Here is a 19,188-nt window from a genome sequence, read left to right as displayed (position 1 = left end):
CACACCAAACCACAAGATAACATTACCTCCACATTCACAATAGTTAAGTGCAATAACTTAATGAAATTTTTTAATACAAAAAAGCAAACCATTAACTGCTCATTCACAACCACCCCTCCCCTTCTCCACTGGTACCTACAGTATTCCGTCTTAAAACCCTCACTTTCAACTTCTTTCTCTACCCAATTGATCTCAGACACCGTCAAACTTCTCATAAACATGAAACTCAAGACAGAGGTAGGTATGTCTCAAAACAGAAGTTGGTGGCAGCTGGGTAGTTGCAATGTTCTTCCTTGCTGCTGAACGTTTGAGGGTGGACAGGCTGGAGATGGAGTACCTTGCACAGGGATTGTGATCACACGTAATCACGGAGGAGAACAACGATGACCTGGAAGCGAGGATTGGAACCAGAATACAACAGCGAAGAAAATTCCAAAGATCCAAGGCTTAGAATTGGCATTTGTTGTCGGGAACTGCTCCCCTTTATCCAGTTCCTGATTGGCTCTTGACAAGTTGCACCTGTCAGCCTGCAGCACCTGTCACACCCTGCCTGGGGAAGGGAAACAGACATACCCCCACACTGGTTCTGGAGACACAACAGTCTGGGGTTTTGGGCTCTGAGGAGACGAGTGGACCCTGGAGTGACATTGAGCAGACTGAGGTGACAATGAGGAGACTCTTAGGCGTTCAGGAGGGGACTCTGGGGTTACGATGAATTGAGTCTTGGGCTGTCAGGTGGCATAAAGTAGGGTCTTGGGCTCTCATGTAGTAGATCAATATGCTCTGATGAAAACCACAGTACAGAGCACGACAGCTTTGCTGCTATGGACATCCAGAAAGGAACCATCCAGCCCCCTTGATTATCCTGAACGGGCTTGAAGGTCTTATGGTGTCGCTTTTTTTGAGAAACGAGGATGAAGCAGCAGGCAAGCAGGAAGTGTCAGCTGGATCCCCGAAAGCAGAGACATTAGCTATACCCTTGGAAGCAGGGACAGAAGACCTGGACAAATTGTTGGCTGCGGGAACAAAAGCATCGCATTCCTCCACTCAGCTCTTGAAGTGTTTGCCACATCTAGTCTTTAAATGGTGAACTAGGGCCTTTGAGGAGCCGCTCATGCAGTAACTATTCATACTGATCTTAAACCTCTTGAAGCCCATGTCTACTTGATTCGAGTTTCGACTGGATTCTTATGTCATGATGCTGCTGCAAGGAGAACAGAGCTTTTACAAAGGACCAGACAGAAAAATGTTGAAACGGCTATTATTACAGGAGGATGGAGTGGGTAGAAAAACAAACTGCTAAGCTTATATAGTCTGAAGAGAAATGACAGGCAAAGCAGAAGGGCTAATCAGTGAAGGTGAGTTGCAGCTAAAGGAGAGAGAATGGAGAGCAATCAGGTGAGATTTGAATCAGCTGAGACTTAAGCCAGCTTCACACTGACTACGTTCCTTGCGCGCTCCCTCTTTTCATTAAAAAACGTGCCACACAGCACTCCAAACTAGATCCGTTGTCAAACAGACATTTAACAATATAAATGTAACATGACTACAAACACAACACAAAAGAATCAACCAAAGCAATACACCACACAATAAATAGCCTAAAGAAAGGAACTAATTTGGCAACACCTTAATACCACAACAAACAGACAAAAGAACTAGATTAGGCAAAACCTAAGAAGAAAATTATCATAGTTAAGACACAAAGAAAATTAAAATATAAACACCAATAAATCAAAACACTAATAGTGGAATCAGACATCTGTACATCTCATTTATGAAGCAAGAAGCCTGAAAGGCCTTTCTTACCTTTGCTTGGTGTGTGGGGCATACAGCTGTCATGGGGATCAATTTTAGTATCAGATGTCTGTAAGCCCTACATGCCAGTTAGTGAGAACAGTTTGGAATTTAGTGTCTGTTCAGCACATGTGGGGCATACAGATGCGAGGTTCCTCCATTGACCACCACAATATTTGTATACCCTACATACTAGGTAATGAATCTGGGTTGGTGTTTTGTGCCATTGCCTGATATGTTGAGCTTTCTGTTATCATGGTAGTAAGAACAGTTTGGAATTTAGTGTGTATGCAGCACATGTGGGGCATACAGATGCGGGTTCCTCCATTGACCACCGAGGTATCTGTATACCCCACATACTAAGTAATGAGTCTGAGTTGGTGTTTTGTGCCATTGCCTGATATGTGGAGCTTACTGTTATCGTGTTTTTTTATGCTGGGACAAAAGATCTGTATGCCCCACATGGCAGGCAATGAGCCAGGGTGAGCATTTAATGTTTTTTCCAGGCATGTGGGGCTTACAGATGTCTGGTTGCTCCATTTGCCACCATGATATCTTTATGGCCACATGCTAGGGAATGAGCCTGAGTGGGTGTTTCAAGCTGTTGTCTGGCATTTGGGACCTACAGTTGTCATGGTTAGTAATGCTATAACCAGACATCTATATGTGCTATGTGCCAAACAATGAGCCTGAGCAAGTGTTTTGTGTTCTTGCCTGGTATGTGTGGGCAGACAGATGTTATTGTTACCCAATATTCTATCAAGATATTTGTACACCCCTCATAACAGACATTGAGCCTGGGTGGGCGACTCATGTTATTGACTGGCATGTATGGTGTACAAATGTTATTGTGGCTCAGATGTATGTACACCCCAAAGGCCAGGCATGGAATCTGGGTGGGAAATTTTTGCCATGTCCCAGCATGTGGGGAGTACAGTTTTCAAGGATTCCAATGTTGGAACCAGACAATGAGTCTGGGTGGGTGTTTTGTGCCATTGCCCGGCATAGATATTTTATTGTGTTCCAGTACATTATCCAGACATATGTAAGCCCCAAATGTCATGGAATGAGACTCAGTGGGTGCCATTCCCTGGCATATGGGGAATACATAGGTTTGGTTCCAACATTGGTCATCATGACATTTTTATATCCCATTTCGACAGTGCCATTGTCTGGTATGTGGGACCCACAGATGTCATTAGCTATGTTTACATGGACAACAGTAATAGGAATAAACGGTCGAAAGCGTCATATAAACAAGCCAATGCGGTACCGCGCGCAAGCTATTTTTAGAAACACAACGTCACGATGACGTCACATCACGTGGTACGCAGTAGGGCATGCTTGCATAGTCCGCCGCTGTGTCGCTGTAAAAGAGACGTGCGTTACCCTAGGTTTTACTCGGTAAACAAATGCTTTTTCCAAATCTAAGACCATGGTTTTTAAACATTGTTGCTATGGAACGGGCAACAGCGACTCGAGTTACGCTGATCGGCCGCATATGAAGGATGTTTTCTTCAAGACTGCAAAGGAGAAATGTGTACGCTTGGAACACCGGGGCGGTCGGCCTACACAACAGTTCAACCCGGAAAAAGTTACCAAATTCAAGTACATATGTAGCAAGCATTTTGTCGGAGGAAAGGGCCCAACCGAAGAACATCCTGACCCAATTCCAGCGACATCAAGTCAAGGTAAGAGTATTTTGGTGGCCGACATGTTAATAAAGTAGCGCCTGCTACCATGACAGCATATAGGCTGTCATGGTAGCAGGCGCTAACATGATAGCCTGCTACCAGGCTTACTCAAAAACATTTCAAATGAGACAAACATTAAACATATACCCATTCCTGGACGGTGATTGCAAACAACAACAAAAAAAAAAAACGGCCGACGCTGCCATGATCGCCGCGCAGGAAAAAAAAAACAAAGCTTACCGTTCATCAACTCGGCCAGTTTTCCAGTCTTTTTAAGCCCTCGAACCTCAAGCCATCTTTTGAGCTGAAGGTTGGTGTGTTCTTCGACAGTGCGACCAGTAATCCGTGCGCCTGGAACATCGTCTTGGGAAAGTTTAACGGCTGTAAAGTCGGTCATATCTGCTATCCGTGCGTTCTCTCCTGTATGCGTTCTCTCCTGTATGCCCTACCTAAGCGGCAAAAGGGGCGTTGCTCTTGAGACGGTGACGTCACGTGCGCGGTACCGCATTGGAATATGATAATCGAATTAAGCTCAGTCAAAATTTAATTGTATACCAAATGAGAGGGGTGGTTTATGCTGATTGATCCTCCGATCAGCAAGCATATGAATGCTTGGCAGCAGTGTTTCCCGCAGCACTATCTTGGCGAGGCAGCCGCCTCGCCAAACTCACGCTACCGCCTCGCTAACATTCCAAAAAAACAAAAAACTAACTCGATATGCTTGCATGTTTATATGACATTAACACGCGTTTTTTTGTTGTTGCTTTTGCGCGTGCATATAGTGAATGGCAGGGAAAAAACAGGCAAAAAAACATGGATACGCCCCCCCCACCGCTCCGCCAGTCGTCTGCGCAAAACTTGTCGTCTAACCCCCAATCCCCCCCCCTCTCCGCCTGTCGTCCGCCCAAAAAATGTCGGCGTACAACCCCAATCCCCCCTCCCCCTTCCGGTCCGCCAGTCGTTCGCGCAAAAATTGTCGTCGTACCAACCCCCCCCCCCTCCCGGTCCGCCAGTCGTCCGCGCAAAAGTTGTCGTCGTACCACCTCAACACCCCCCCCCCCTCCCGGTCCGCCCGTCGTCCGCGCAAAAATTGTCGGCGTACAACCCCAACCCCCCCCTCCTGGTCCGCCAGTCGTCCGCGCAAAAATTGTCGTCGTACAACCCCAAACCCCCCCCTCCCGGTCCACCCGTCGTCCGCGCAAAAATTGAAAAATTGTCGCCGTACAACCCCAGACCCACCCCCCAGGTCCGGCAGTCGTCCGCGCAAAAATTGTCGACGTACAACCACAGACCCTCCCCGGTCCGCTAGTCGTCCGCGCAAAAATTGTCGGCGTACAACCCCAACCCCACCCCCCCCGGTCCGCCAGTCGTCCGCGCAAAAATTGTCGCCGTACATAACCCCAACCCCCCCCCCCCCCCCCCCCCCCCCCCGCCGGTCCGCCAGTCGTCCACCCAAAAATTGTCGGCGTACAACCCCAGACCCCCACCCCCCGGTCCGCCAGTTGTCCGGGCAAAAAATGGCGTCGTACAACCCCAAACCCCCCCCCTCCCGGTCCGCCTGTCGTCCGCGCAATAATTGTCGCCTTACAACCCCAGACCCACCCCCCCGGTCCGCCAGTCGTCCGCGCAAAAATTGTCGCCTTACAACACCAGACCCACCCCCCCGGTCCGCCAGTCGTCCGCGCAAAAATTGTCGGCGTACAACCCCAGACCCCCACCCCCCGGTCCGGCAGTTGTCCGGGCAAAAAATGGCGTCGTACCACCCCAACCCTCCCCCCCTTCCCGGTCCGCCCGTCGTCCGTGCAAAAAATGGCACCGTACCACACCAACCCCCCCCCTCCCGGTCCGCCCGTCGTCCACGCAAAATTTGTCGTCGTAACAACCCCCCAAAACTTGTTGTCTTCCCACCACCCCCACCCCAATTCACCACCTGCCTCGCGATCAACGTTAACGTGAGGTTTTCCAATGTTAGCGGAAATACGTCAGGAAGTAAAACTGTCGCGGTTCCCGATGCAACTTTTCTGTTCGATACATAAATGAGCTCAAAATTGTCGCTTACTCAGTAACGTTTCCACCGTAATTAGAACATTGTACAAGTCCATTCTTGGAGCTCTGAAGACAAACATATTTGTATAATACTGCTTTGTTTACTATTTTTGTAGTTTAGCAAAGACAGATGTACTTCTGTTTTTTGGGGGGAAATTTGAGAACTGCGTATGTCAGAGTGGTTATATTCTGAATAAATTCAGGTGCATATACATGCACATTATGATTTAATTAATTAATTGTTTACCCATATAAATGGAATAATCCAAATACATTTTAATCCAATTTTGAAATTTCTGTGCATGTAAACATAGCTATCGTGGACTAATGTTGGATCCAGACGTCTGTACTCCCCACATGCCAGGGATTGGGACTGGGTGGGCATTCTGTGCCATTGCTTGGCATGTGGAGAATATACATGTCTGGTTCAAACATTGTTTACCATGACATCGTATTGTGAATTAATTAGGCTTTGTGGGTCTGTCGTGTCATTGTCTGTGATGCGGACCATGTAGTTGTCATGGTAAACAATGTTGGAATCAGAGATCTATAAGCCCCACTTGGAGGACATTGAGCCCAGGTGGGTGTTATATGCCATTTCTTGGCATGTGAGGAGAATGGATGTTAATTGAGGCCCAATATTGGATCCAGACATCTATACTCCCTACATTCCAAGGAACGGGACTTGGTGGGCATTTTATGCCATTGCCTTACATGTGGGGAATATAGATGTCTGGTTCCAACATGGTTTACCATGACATCTTTATACTCCACATGTTAAGTAATGAGCCTGTGTGAGTGTTTCATGCCATTACCTGGCATGTGGGGCATACAGATGTCTGGTCCCATCTTTGGTCACTGTGACATCTGTATGTCTCATTAGCCAGGTTAATGGATTTCTACAAACAGCTCCATGAACGCATGCAATACAACCCTGTCCAACTCCACCACCTGCTGGTGGTGCTGTCTGATGCGTCTACGAGTCTTTCTCTGTGTCTGCTGACCTTTGCTCACTGTTCCAGCTGACTCCCGGACACACCGGTAACTACCTGTGACACCATCACCTCACTCATATTGTCATCACTTATGCCCCCTGAGGGCTTATATGGACTTAGCGGCTTCCTGTATGATTCATTTTGACACCTGCCTGTGGTCTGCCTGTGGAGGAGAATAAAACCAAACTGGACCATTTCTACTGGGTGCTGACTTGGTGATTCTGTTTTTTGGTCAGTGGCTGTAGCTGTGATTGATTTAAACTGCCATTGCTGGTATCCTCCATGTGCCCATATGTTTCAGGGCCTCCTTCTAGTAAATGGCAAATGATCTGTACTTGTATAGCGCTTTATCAAGTCTGACAAGCCCATAGCGCTTTAAACTACTTTCAGTCATGCACCCATTCATTTACACGCTGGTGGTGGTAAGCTACATTGCAGCCACAGTTACCCTGGGGCAGATTAACAGAAGCCAGGCTTTCATAAAATACAACTGTATAGTATCCATCTCTATATTTATTCAGTAAAAACCCATGTCCTGTACTTATGGAACCATTGTTTATCCTGCACTTGCTGCTATTGCACTTCTGGTTAGACCTGAACTGCATTTCATTGCTTTGTACCTGTACCTGTGTAATGACAACAAAGTTGAATCTAATCTAATCTACCATCGGGCCCTCTGACCACCATTAGCAGGCAAAGCAGGTGAAGTATCTTTCTCAAGGACAAAACAACCCACTGGTTGCAGGGCCATCTCTTAGCTCCTGTGCCACTGTTGTCCTTGGTAGAAGTGGTTGAAGTAAGTTTTCAGGTAAAGCTTAAAACCTTTTGGGGATCACTTGATGTTAAACCCCTAGTTTGTTTGAGGCACTAGTGTTTATTACATGGAAAAGAAAATGGGACAGAGAGACATGAAGCAAAGATCTGTCTCTCCATGAGGACTCAAGCACAGGTCAGCTGCGTTGAGGACTGGTACCTCTAGACATGAGTCACGCTCCCTACCCTTGCTAAAACACTGCTAACAGATTCACTCGCCGCTGGACTCATTTTTATTTAAAATTTTATTTAACCTCAGTCCAACCATTGCTATTGGTCAGAAATGTACATGTTCTGTGTCCTGGGACCCAATTTAATATATGGACACGAACAGGTTATTTAATAGGAAACCAGTCTGAAAGCTTACCATTACCTCTATGTCTGAGATACATTGAAAAAAAGCTGGTCACCTCTGATACCTCTTTGATGGACTGGTGATATCTCCAGGGTAAACCCCATCTCTCACCCAACAACAGCTGGATGTCTCTTTTAAAGTGTGACCAACTATGAACTATCCTATTCTTTAAAACAGTCTTCATAACATATCATGAATGATGGCTCATGGGATTCTCCCAGTCAGGACCGTCATGCACTCCCAGGGCATGTCAACTGTATCTACTTACTCCCGACCTGGTTGTGGCGCGCCTGAGTCGGTGAGGCACCTGGTCAAAGAGTGCAGTGCTGCCGTAGACCAGTGGGCGCAGCCTGGCTCCTTACAATTCCCGTACTTACCAGTAAGGGAGGTTGAGCTCTTAATGGGGTGAGCTGCAACATACAAGCAGCAAAGAAAGATGTTGCCAATCATTAGCTCACCCTTGCACCCTTCAAAGACGCCATATAGACCTCCATGAACTTGCTGGTGAGGAAGCACAAGCAGATTCCCCCCGTGGTTGTGATCCAGATGGCAGAAGAAGAGCCTGCCAAAGCTGCAGGCTGCTGGCAGCAAAGAGAGGACACAGCCACAAAGAAGCATCGCCTCTGTGCCCATTCGGACGAAGGAGCCAGAGTCACACAGGAAAAGGTCAAAGCAGCAACGGTCTGGCTCTCCGGGTGTGGCAGGTGGGAAGGAGCATCAGGGTGGGGATCCCCTCTGAGCATCGAGACTGTTTGGAAGAATGGAGTGGCTATTTTAAATTGTTAAAGAATCACCACGCTCCTTTATAAATTTTAAACATCCAGTGTCACTTTGAACATTTTAAAACATCTTGATTATTTTATATGATCTGAGGTAGACATTTTGACCAAAATGTGGGAAAAGCTTTGGTCCCAGCTCCTCCCTTCTATATCCCCCAGCATGCCAGTCAACAAGCCATGCTTTTAAAGAATTTTTTTTTTGTAATTGAGTTGGGAGTTAGCAGTAGTCCTGTTTTCTGCTCTTTGGGTTCTAGCATTTGAATTGGCAGGGAGATGGCCCAGATGTGATCATCAGCTGGTTGGCTGGTCTGAGGCTTCTTCATTTTGTTTATTTTGGTCAAGGCTCCCAACTCTTTTTTTATTGTTTCTTTAAAACTAACTTCAACCACTGCTATTAGTCAGAGCTTTAAATCTTCTCTGTCTTGTGACACTCGTTAAAGTATGGAACAAAACAGATTGATTAAAAAAACAAAATCCAGCCATAACCTTATAATTACCTTCCTGCCTGAGGTCATTGAAAAAACAAAAAACTCATACTTATGATTCCTAAAAAATGGTAAATACAGCTGTGGTGGACTGGTGACCTAACCAGCGTGTAAGCTAACCCATCACCTGTTGACTACTGGATATTGACCCTTGCTCATGAAATCCTCTCAGACTGGAGGATTATTTTAAGTAGCTCCCCTATTCAGGGGTCAGTACAGCAAGCCAGTACAACTTTCATTTAGACTTGACATATCTTAAGCCATATGCCTTTCCTGCCACAAGAGGAATTCAAACCCAAGTCTGACACTTTTTCAGAATCACCAAACTGTTTTTCTGGAGACCCTTATGGTACAATCCTCCTATATAATGCATAGTAAATCACCTCCAAGTGCACCCATCAAACCTTTCACCAATCCACAACTCCAACTTAGAAAAGATGGAAAGGAGACAATCACCAACTCCACCACACACCAATCTTGTGCCGCCCTCAGCCTCTGTGGATATCATCGCCTCATCTGCAACAGTAAGACATCTTCACCACTCCTTTTACAACACATTCTCAAATCATTCCAGTTTCAGATACTAATCCCATTACCTCTCCTCCAGGATACTGATAAGAATCATTCACTCCACCAATTTCCTGCCAACTTCATTATCTGCATATATCCTCTCCTCCTCTGCACCAGTAAGAAACTATCACCCCATCTTTTACATCACATTCTCAACCCATTTCAGTTTCATATAAAACCCAACTATGTCTCGCCTTAAATAGGACTCGGTTACCTGAGGGAGACTTGAGATTGTTCTGCTGACACAAGTGGTAATCAGATGCTCTTCTTCTGTGTATCATAGATTTCTTGAATTCTTAAATTTCTTGTTGCTGTCCCTCCCTTAAAGAAATCTGTTTTCTTTGTCAATGCTCAGACATTGGATTCCAACGTATTGTTATTCATCCTCTGTGTCTTTTTTCAGAACTCTCCTTAAGAACCTCAACATTGCTCCTCTGTCTGCTCACCTGGCTCAAGTGCTCCACGATAACTCGTCACTCTCTCACCACCTGCCAGTCCACCCTCCAACATTTTGCCAATCCACAACGTCCACAAGGAAAAGAAGGACCGAAGGAGACAATTATTAACTCCACCAATCTCCTGACCAACCTCAGCCTCAGTGGATATGCTCACTTCCTCTGCACTAGTACGACACTGTCTCCCCTCCTTCTACAACCGGTTCTCAACCCATTTCAGTTTCAGATACTAACCCACCTATGTCTCACCTTAAATAGGACCGAGTTTCCTGAGGGAGACTTCAGATGTTCTGCTCACACAAGTGGTAATCAGACATTACTCTTCTGTATATCATGGACTTCTTGAAATCTTACATTTCTTGTTGCTGTCCCTTCCTTAGAGAAATCTGTTTGTCTTTGTCGATTCTCAGACATTGGATTCCAACGTATTGTTATTCATGTCCTGTGTCTTTTTTCAGAGCTCTCCTTAAGAACCTCTACACCACTCCTCTGTCTGCTCTCCTGGCTCAAGTGCTCCATGATAACTCATCACTCTCTCACCACCTGCCAGTCCACCCTCCAACATTTTGCCAATCCACAACGTCCACAAGGAAAAGAAGGACCGAAGGAGACAATTATTAACTCCACCAATCTCCTGACCAAACTCAGCCTCAGTGGATATCCTCACTTCCTCTGCACTAGTATGACACTGTCTCTCCTCCTTCTACAACCTGTTCTCAACCCATTTCAGTTTCAGATACTAACCCACCTATGTCTCACCTTAAATAGGACTGAGTTTCCTGAGGGAGACTTCAGATGTTCTGCTCACACAAGTGGTAATCAGACACTACTCTTCTGTGTATCATGGACTTCTTGAAATCTTACATTTCTTGTTGCTGTCCCTCCCTTATAGAAATCTGTTTGTCTTTGTCAATTCTCAGACATTAGATTCCAACGTATTGTTATTGTTATGTGTCTTTTTTCAGAACTCTCCTTAAGAACCTCTACACCGCTCCTCTGTCTGCTCTACTGGCTCAAGTGCTCCTTGATAACTCATCGCTCTCTCACCACCTGCCAGTCCACCCTCCAACATTTTGCCGATCCACAACGTCCACAAGGAAAAGAAGGATCGAAGGAGACAATTATTAACTCCACCAATCTCCTGACCAAACTCAGCCTCAGTGGATATGCTCACTTCCTCTGCACTAGTATGACACTGTCTCCTCTCCTTCTACAACCTGTTCTCAACCCATTTCAGTTTCAGATACTAACCCACCTATGTCTCACCTTAAATAGGACCGAGTTTCCTGAGGGAGACTTCAGATGTTCTGCTCACACAAGTGGTAATCAGACACTGCTCTTCTGTGTATCATGGACTTCTTGAAATCTTACATTTCTTGTTGCTGTCCCTCCCTTAGAGAAATCTGTTTGTCTTTGTCATTTCTCAGACATTGGATTCCAACGTATTGTTATTCATGACCTGTGTCTTTTTTCAGAGCTCTCCTTGAGAACCTCTACACCGCTCCTCTGTCTGCTCTCCTGGCTCAAGTGCTCCACGATAACTCGTCACTCTCTCACCACCTGCCAGTCCACCCTCCAACATTTTGCCGATCCACAACTTCCACTAGGAAAAGAAGGACCGAAGGAGACAATAGTTAACTCCACCAATCTCCTGACCAACCTCAGCCTCAGTGGATATCCTCACTTCCTCTGCACTAGTACGACACTGTCTCCCCTCCTTCTACAACCGGTTCTCAACCCATTTCAGTTTCAGATACTAACCCACCTATGTCTCACCTTAAATAGGACTGAGTTTCCTGAGGGAGACTTCAGATGTTCTGCTCACACAAGTGGTAATCAGACATTACTCTTCTGTATATCATGGACTTCTTGAAATCTTACATTTCTTGTTGCTGTCCCTTCCTTAGAGAAATCTGCTTGTCTTTGTTCATTCTCAGACATTGGATTCCAACGTATTGTTATTCATGTCCTGTGTCTTTTTTCAGAGCTCTCCTTGAGAACCTCTACACCGCTCCTCTGTCTGCTCTCCTGGCTCAAGTGCTCCACGATAACTCGTCACTCTCTCACCACCTGCCAGTCCACCCTCCAACATTTTGCCGATCCACAACTTCCACTAGGAAAAGAAGGACCGAAGGAGACAATCATTAACTCCACCAATCTCCTGACCAACCTCAGCCTCAGTGGATATCCTGACTTCCTCTGCAGTAGTACGACACTGTCTCCCCTCCTTCTACAACCTCTTCTGAACCCATTTCAGTTTCAGATACTAACCCACCTATATCTCACCTTAAATAGAACCGGGTTTCCTGAGGGAGACTTCAGATGTTCTGCTCACACAAGTGGTAATCAGACACTACTCTTCTGTGTATCATGGACTTCTTCAAATCTTACATTTCTTGTTGCTGTCCCTCCCTTAGAGAAATCTGTTTGTCTTTGTCAATTCTCAGACATTGGATTCCAACGTATTGTTATTGTTATGTGTCTTTTTTCAGAACTCTCCTTAAGAACCTCTACACCGCTCCTCTGTCTGCTCTCCTGGCTCAAGTGCTCCTCGATAACTCATCGCTCTCTCACCACCTGCCAGTCCACCCTCCAACATTTTGCCGATCCACAACGTCCACTAGGAAAAGAAGGACCGAAGGAGACAATAGTTAACTCCACCAATCTCCTGACCAACCTCAGCCTCAGTGGATATGCTCACTTCCTCTGCACTAGTACGACACTGTCTCCCCTCCTTCTACAACCGGTTCTCAACCCATTTCAGTTTCAGATACTAACCCACCTATGTCTCACCTTAAATAGGACCGAGTTTCCTGAGGGAGACTTCAGATGTTCTGCTCACACAAGTGGTAATCAGGCACTACTCTTCTGTGTATCATAGATTTCTTGAATTCCTACATTTCTTGTTGCTGTCCCTCCCTTAGAGAAATCTGTTTTTATTGTCGATGGTCAGACATTGGATTCCAACGTATTGTTATTCATCCCCTGTGTCTTTTTTCTGAACTCTCCTTAAGAACATCTACACCGATCCTCTCTCTGCTCTCCTGGCTCAAGGGTTCCTCGATAACTCATCGCTCTCTCACCACTTGCCAGTTAACCTTCCAACATTTAGCCGATACACAACTTCCACTAGGAAACGAAGGACCAAAGGAGACAATCATTAACTCCACCAATCTCCTGACCAACCTCAGCCTCAGTGGATATCCTCACTTCCTCTGCACTAGTACGACACTGTCTCTCCTCCTTCTACAACCTGTTCTCAACCCATTTCAGTTTCAGATACTAACCCACCTATGTCTCACCTTAAATAGGATGGAGTTTCCTGAGGGAGACTTCAGATGTTCTGCTCACACAAGTGGTAATCAGACACTACTCCTCTGTGTATCATGGACTTCTTGAAATCTTACATTTCTTGTTGCTGTCCCTCCCTTAGAGAAATCTGTTTGTCTTTGTCATTTCTCAGACATTGGATTCCAACGTATTGTTATTCATGTCCTGTGTCTTTTTTCAGAGCTCTCCTTAAGAACCTCTACACCACTCCTCTGTCTGCTCTCCTGGCTCAAGTGCTCCACGATAACTCATCACTCTCTCACCACCTGCCAGTCCACCCTCCAACATTTTGCCAATCCACAACGTCCACAAGGAAAAGAAGGACCGAAGGAGACAATTACTAACTCCACCAATCTCCTGACCAAACTCAGCCTCAGTGGATATCCTCACTTCCTCTGCACTAGTACGACACTGTCTCCCCTCCTTCTACAACCGGTTCTCAACCCATTTCAGTTTCAGATACTAACCCACCTATGTCTCACCTTAAATAGGACCGAGTTTCCTGAGGGAGACTTCAGATGTTCTGCTCACACAAGTGGTAATCAGACATTACTCTTCTGTATATCATGGACTTCTTGAAATTTTACATTTCTTGTTGCTGTCCCTTCCTTAGAGAAATCTGTTTGTCTTTGTCGATTCTCAGACATTGGATTCCAACGTATTTTTATTCATTCCCTGTCTCTTTTTTCAGAACTCTCCTTAAGAACCTCTACACCACTCCTCTCTCTGCTCTCCTGGCTCAAGTGCTCCTCGATAACTCGTTGCTCTCTCACCACCTGCCAGTTCACCCTCCAACATTTTGCCGATCCACAACTTCCACTAGGAAAAGAAGGACCGAAGGAGACAATCATTAACTCCACCAATCTCCTGACCAAGCTCAGCCTCAGTGGATATCCTCACTTCCTCTGCACCAGTACGACACTGTCTCCCCTCCTTCTACAAACCAATTTCCCTTTCGGATACAAACCCACCTATGTCTCATCTTAAATAGGACTGGGTTTCCCCAAAGGAGTCTTCACATTTACAAGAGGTAATCAAAATATCTTCTTCAGTGTAACTAAGATTCCTGAGTTGTTACATTTCCTTTTGCTGTATCTCATTAATATAAATCTGTTTTCCTTCTCAATGCTCAGATAATTGATTCTAAAGTACTGACTTCCATTCTCTGCGTCTGTTCTGAGAAATCTCCTTAAGAACCTCCACACCGCTCCTCTGACCGCACTCCTGCCTGTACATCCTCCAAAGTTGGTTTCACCAATCAAAAACTTCAAGGACAAAAGTAGACAATCACAAAGTTTTACAACACATTTTACACCAATTTCAGTTTCAGGTAGAAACTTACTTTCCTCTCCCATGAAATAGGACCAAGTTTCTGAAGGCAGATGCCAGGTTGTTGTCCTCACACATGAGGTAATCAGGCTCTCTTCCTCTTTGTGTCTAAGATTTATGGGGTTCTTACACTTATCTTTGCACTCTCTCCTTACCAAAAATATGCTCCCTTTGTCATTTAACGGTTATTCGAGTCCAACAAATTGTTTGTTGTTCTTTTAGTCTGTTTGAAGAACTCTCCCTAAGACTCTCCACACCACTCCTCTGGCCACCCTCCTGACTCAAAGGCTCATCTGTAACTTATTGGTCACTCACCTCCTGGTGCACTCTCCATCGTCCAAACATCCAACCTTGAAGAGAAGGACAGAAGGAGACAATAACTAATTCAACCAATCATCAATCTGTTGCCAACCTCAGTCTCTGCTGATGAGTTCACCACCTGTGCACCAGTAAGAAACCAACTCCACTTCTTTAACAACAAATTCTAGACCCATTTCTGTTTCAGACAGTAACACACTAACCTCTCCCCTAGTGCCGTCCTGGATTCTTGATCTAAAACAAGAAGAATCATCTCACTGTGCAGATTTACTAATAAACCTTTCAAACTTTCCTTTGGTTTCTGTGATTACTACCTGCAAGAGATTTTTATTTTGTCAGGAACATGACATAAGCGGGTCGAGAAGATGGATGGATGGATGGGTGGATGGATGGATGGATGGATGGGTGGCCTTTCTGAAATATTACATAAGACTGATAATATTAAATATGACTTATAAAAATAAGTCAAGATAGTCAAATTTCAAGCCAGAACCAGAAAAATAATGCATTCAAATTCTGTTGCATCTTTCTCTAAAGGGTAGGGGTAACAAACCGACCATGGGAGCGATGCTGAAGGTCATTAATAATGTAGATGGTTTTGTGAACACACTGTTAATGGGTGATCTCCAGAAGAATGGAGAGAGGAGAACAAATGACTTCTCTCTAGGTATTGACAATCTTTGTCCACTGATTTCTCTCCAGCAGTTTATAACTTGAGAACCAGAAATTGAGACCATAGGGGAGGACAGACTCCCGCTATAGAAGGTCCTGAGTTGATGACTTGTTACAACCTGCCTATGTTGGAGGCTAATTGTCCAGGTGAAGCATCTTAACAACAGCTTTTTGAAAAAGGTCAGATTGTTGTCTTGGTGAGCTTGTGAATGTGTCCTTAAAGCCAAGGCAGTTCAGCTGGCAGGTTTTTGTAAATACTTCAAACTCCGACATTCTTTCATTGGTACATGCCAACAGACATCCACCACTTTTCCAGAACCTGTCAGAACCCTCATGTTTGAACAACATCTGTTGTTTTTTACACTAACAGATCGACAAACGTGTTCATCACTGCTCTCCTGCAAACACTACACATTTAGATCAAACTAAAATATAGGAATGTGTAGTTTTATTGGTTATGATTGAACCTGTAATACAATACTCCAACAGAAGCTGAAGAAGAACAAACCTTATTATCATTGTACAGGATACAACAAAATTTTATTTTGCAGCATCTCTTTTTAGCCATATTTTACAGCATATGAAATACTTGGCTCATCCAGCCCTAACTCGGCACACTTCCTTCTCTCCATAGATCTATAGGTGTGCAAACGCTAGGACCTTCCTAGAGCTGCTTCTGGTTACCAACTTGCTAACCTTCTGACCCCTGTAGCTCCCCTTATATTTGGAGGGCCTTTTAAGAACCTTTTAAAGGACGAAGTGTAAAAAATTACAACCCTACACGTGCATCACACTCCCCGCAGCGCATGTTTATTCTGGAGTCCCAGTGGAGGCCAAAGCCATAAGGTTTTACCCTTTGTGGCACCAATGATGGAGCTACCGGGTTGAACATTGGCTCCCGTTTCCTTCTGCCCTTTTCAATGGTGTAAAGTACATCTGGGTTGGTCAGTGCAGTGCAAAGCAGTGAGCTCAAACACATTAGATTTTCGAGGCCTTCGGTTTCCTCATGACTCTCTATTCAAAAGCATTGCTGGTGCTCATTAGGTACACTTTATGGCCTAATCAAATCAACCTTAGTCTTTAAGTCTTATTGCGGGTTGGACCATCAGGACCTAAGTGGTCTCGTTTGACCGTCTGATCCGGCCCTTTCCGACAGTACCAAGCTTGCATATAAAAAGTTTCTTACGCCGAGCAAGACCCCCATACTCACTCCATTTCTGCACACGTTTCCTAATAGTGATTTTTCACTCAAACTTCAAACTTGGCCTCTGAAGCAGCCAGAGACTCCAATTTCACAAGACACGTTACTCTGGTAGCCTAGAACATGAAATTCTTGGTAACTCTAGATTAAGTTGAATTTATTCAGATCTCATTTTTGCAGCAATGTGTCCAGTGGTGTCAAAATGAAATACAGCAATGTGTGGTTTTATTGCTTAGGATTCAACCTTTTATACAATACTCCAGCAGAAACTGAAGAAGAAGAAACATTATAATTTTCAGGATACAACTAAATTTAATTTGGCAGCAACTCTTTTTGTTTGTATCAATGTCAACCTGATATAGTTGATGCATGTTGTTTGTTATATAGTCTGTTTTAATGCAAGTTACAAAAAATAATTGTGCCACAGTTTGGTTATTTATTGGACTGGGTGCGATAGCAGTAGGTATTAGTTTCCCAGCCATGGGTGAAAAGCTATGTCTGTTGTGTTGGTGTGAGCTCGCATTTCAATCTGGAGAGACTCAGACGGAGAAAGAGACAACGATTAACAAATTTATTTGACAAAATGAATAACAGTTCATTGGCGCTCGGGCCCCGGCTGAAGATTTGAGCAGTGAATTCTGACGAATTCAGATGAGCCCATCAACGGTGAATAGGGATGCTCCTCCGGGGCCCGACACTGGTGGTGGAGGTTGGAAAAGATGACGTCTTGGAATGCTGGTGGAGAAGGGGAGGAGGTGGGTCGAGCACAGCTGGAAAGCGACAGGCTTTCCAGCTGTGGAGCCTTTTAAACAGAAGCTTGATTGAAGATTGGAGAAAGCGGGTCGAGGTCCGGAGGTGAAGATGACGCAGTAACAGGTAGGCGGAAGTCTTCCAGCTTGAATTTGCGCCTAGGCTTCATGACTCTGAGTCTGGCAGATGAACGGCTGCTGAACGGAGGCTCCTGGCTGGGTAAGGTCATCCTGGATCTTTGTGGCCTTTCAGTGGAGATGGTTCAAGCAGATCTTTAGGTGTGGGACCGTGGAGCCGAGGATCCACTCAGCAGTCTTGATGACCACTGCAGTTGTTTGTTGTTGGATGCAGTGCAGCTGGCGTACCACCATCTACATCTACGGGTCAGGATGCTGTCTACTGCGTAGAAACAAACCTTTCTTAAAATGCAGTACAGGGGCCATACAAAGTCAGTAAAGGGACAGCAAATGCCCCCCGGGCCACACTGTGGACACACCTGCATTAGACCATGAAAGGCAACAAAAAAAACAGATCTATGTTCAGTTTTCTACACCAGCAGTGAAATGTATATATATATATATACACACACACACACACACACACACACACACACACACACACACACACACACACACACACACACACACACTGAAACAATTGCTTGTATTTTTACAACAGAATACAAGATCGTTCTCTTTTTATATTAAATTCATAATGTTTTTGTCAGGGTTTTGTTTACCGATGAACTCAGGACGCACACACGGAACTAAAAGTTTGAGTCTTTATTGAAAGAAGTATGCTGGGTGATGAGTGATGAAGACCGGAGGTTCAGGACTGCAGAAAGACTACAGAGAGTCCACACTTGCTAGGTGCTGCTCGGCTAGCAGGCCTCATAGCACTCAGGTTAGCAGTTCATTGGAGACACCAGGGCACAGAGCTGAGCTTCACCAGGGCGGCTAGTCAGGTTAGCAGAACTTGAGAGACACCAGGGCTCAGAGCTGAGCTTCACCAGGGCGGCTAGTCAGGTTAGCAGAACTTGAGAGACACCAGGACACAGAGCAGAACCTCTCCAGGAACAAACAGTGAACGAACAGTCTTTAGAGTGACTGACAGGACTAACCTTAACAACAGGAGCAAAACAAATCTTCCAAGGCAAACCGGGGACTGGCATGGAGAGGTGTGGAATGATGACAGCCCAGTGCTGAACTGAAGGCAGAGGGAGGTTTAAATAGAGCACTTCACAGGTGGAACAAGGGTCTGGCTAATTGGCTGGTAAATGATTATCAGGTGTGACTGACTGCTGAGGAGGTGAAGTGAAAATTGACAGAAAATAACTGATGACTGAAAACTAACAATAAATAAAGTCAAACCTAACACAAAAGAGATGAAAAAATGAAAGTAACAGAAAAACAAAGCCAAACCAAAACTCAACCATGACATTACTTCCCCCCCCCCCCCCCCCCTCAAGGCCGGACTTCGGACGGCCTAAAATCAAACAAAACAAACTACAAAGTGACCGAACCAGGGTGGGTGGAGGGAAGGCAGGATGGCGGGCTAAAATCAAACCAAAACTACCCACTAGGGCGAACTAAAAAGGAT

At 45.2% G+C, this 19,188-nt stretch overlaps 1 protein-coding gene and 1 long non-coding RNA gene across 2 annotated transcripts; both read left to right on the top strand.

The window, feature by feature from the left end:
* Window positions 1-11,801: 11,801 nt before the first annotated feature.
* Window positions 11,802-14,665, top strand: LOC118560889. The gene is made up of 7 exons (XM_036132429.1): window positions 11,802-11,818; window positions 11,975-12,026; window positions 12,247-12,331; window positions 13,501-13,857; window positions 14,011-14,232; window positions 14,311-14,349; window positions 14,453-14,665. Exons 1-7 carry the CDS (start codon window positions 11,802-11,804, stop codon window positions 14,458-14,460), a joined length of 780 nt encoding a protein of 259 aa, XP_035988322.1. The 3' UTR covers window positions 14,461-14,665.
* Window positions 14,666-14,695: 30 nt separating this feature from the next.
* Window positions 14,696-15,598, top strand: LOC118560890. Its single transcript, XR_004929672.1, has 3 exons — window positions 14,696-14,729; window positions 14,871-15,097; window positions 15,181-15,598. It is a non-coding gene; the product is annotated as an uncharacterized LOC118560890 (long non-coding RNA).
* Window positions 15,599-19,188: the final 3,590 nt, after the last annotated feature.

The sequence above is a fragment of the Fundulus heteroclitus genome, unplaced genomic scaffold (assembly GCF_011125445.2).
Source record: "Fundulus heteroclitus isolate FHET01 unplaced genomic scaffold, MU-UCD_Fhet_4.1 scaffold_504, whole genome shotgun sequence".
In the NCBI taxonomy this organism is placed as follows: Eukaryota; Metazoa; Chordata; class Actinopteri; order Cyprinodontiformes; family Fundulidae; genus Fundulus; species Fundulus heteroclitus.
Note: the sequence above shows the minus strand (reverse complement) of the source record. Positions and strands in the feature narration are given on the sequence as shown.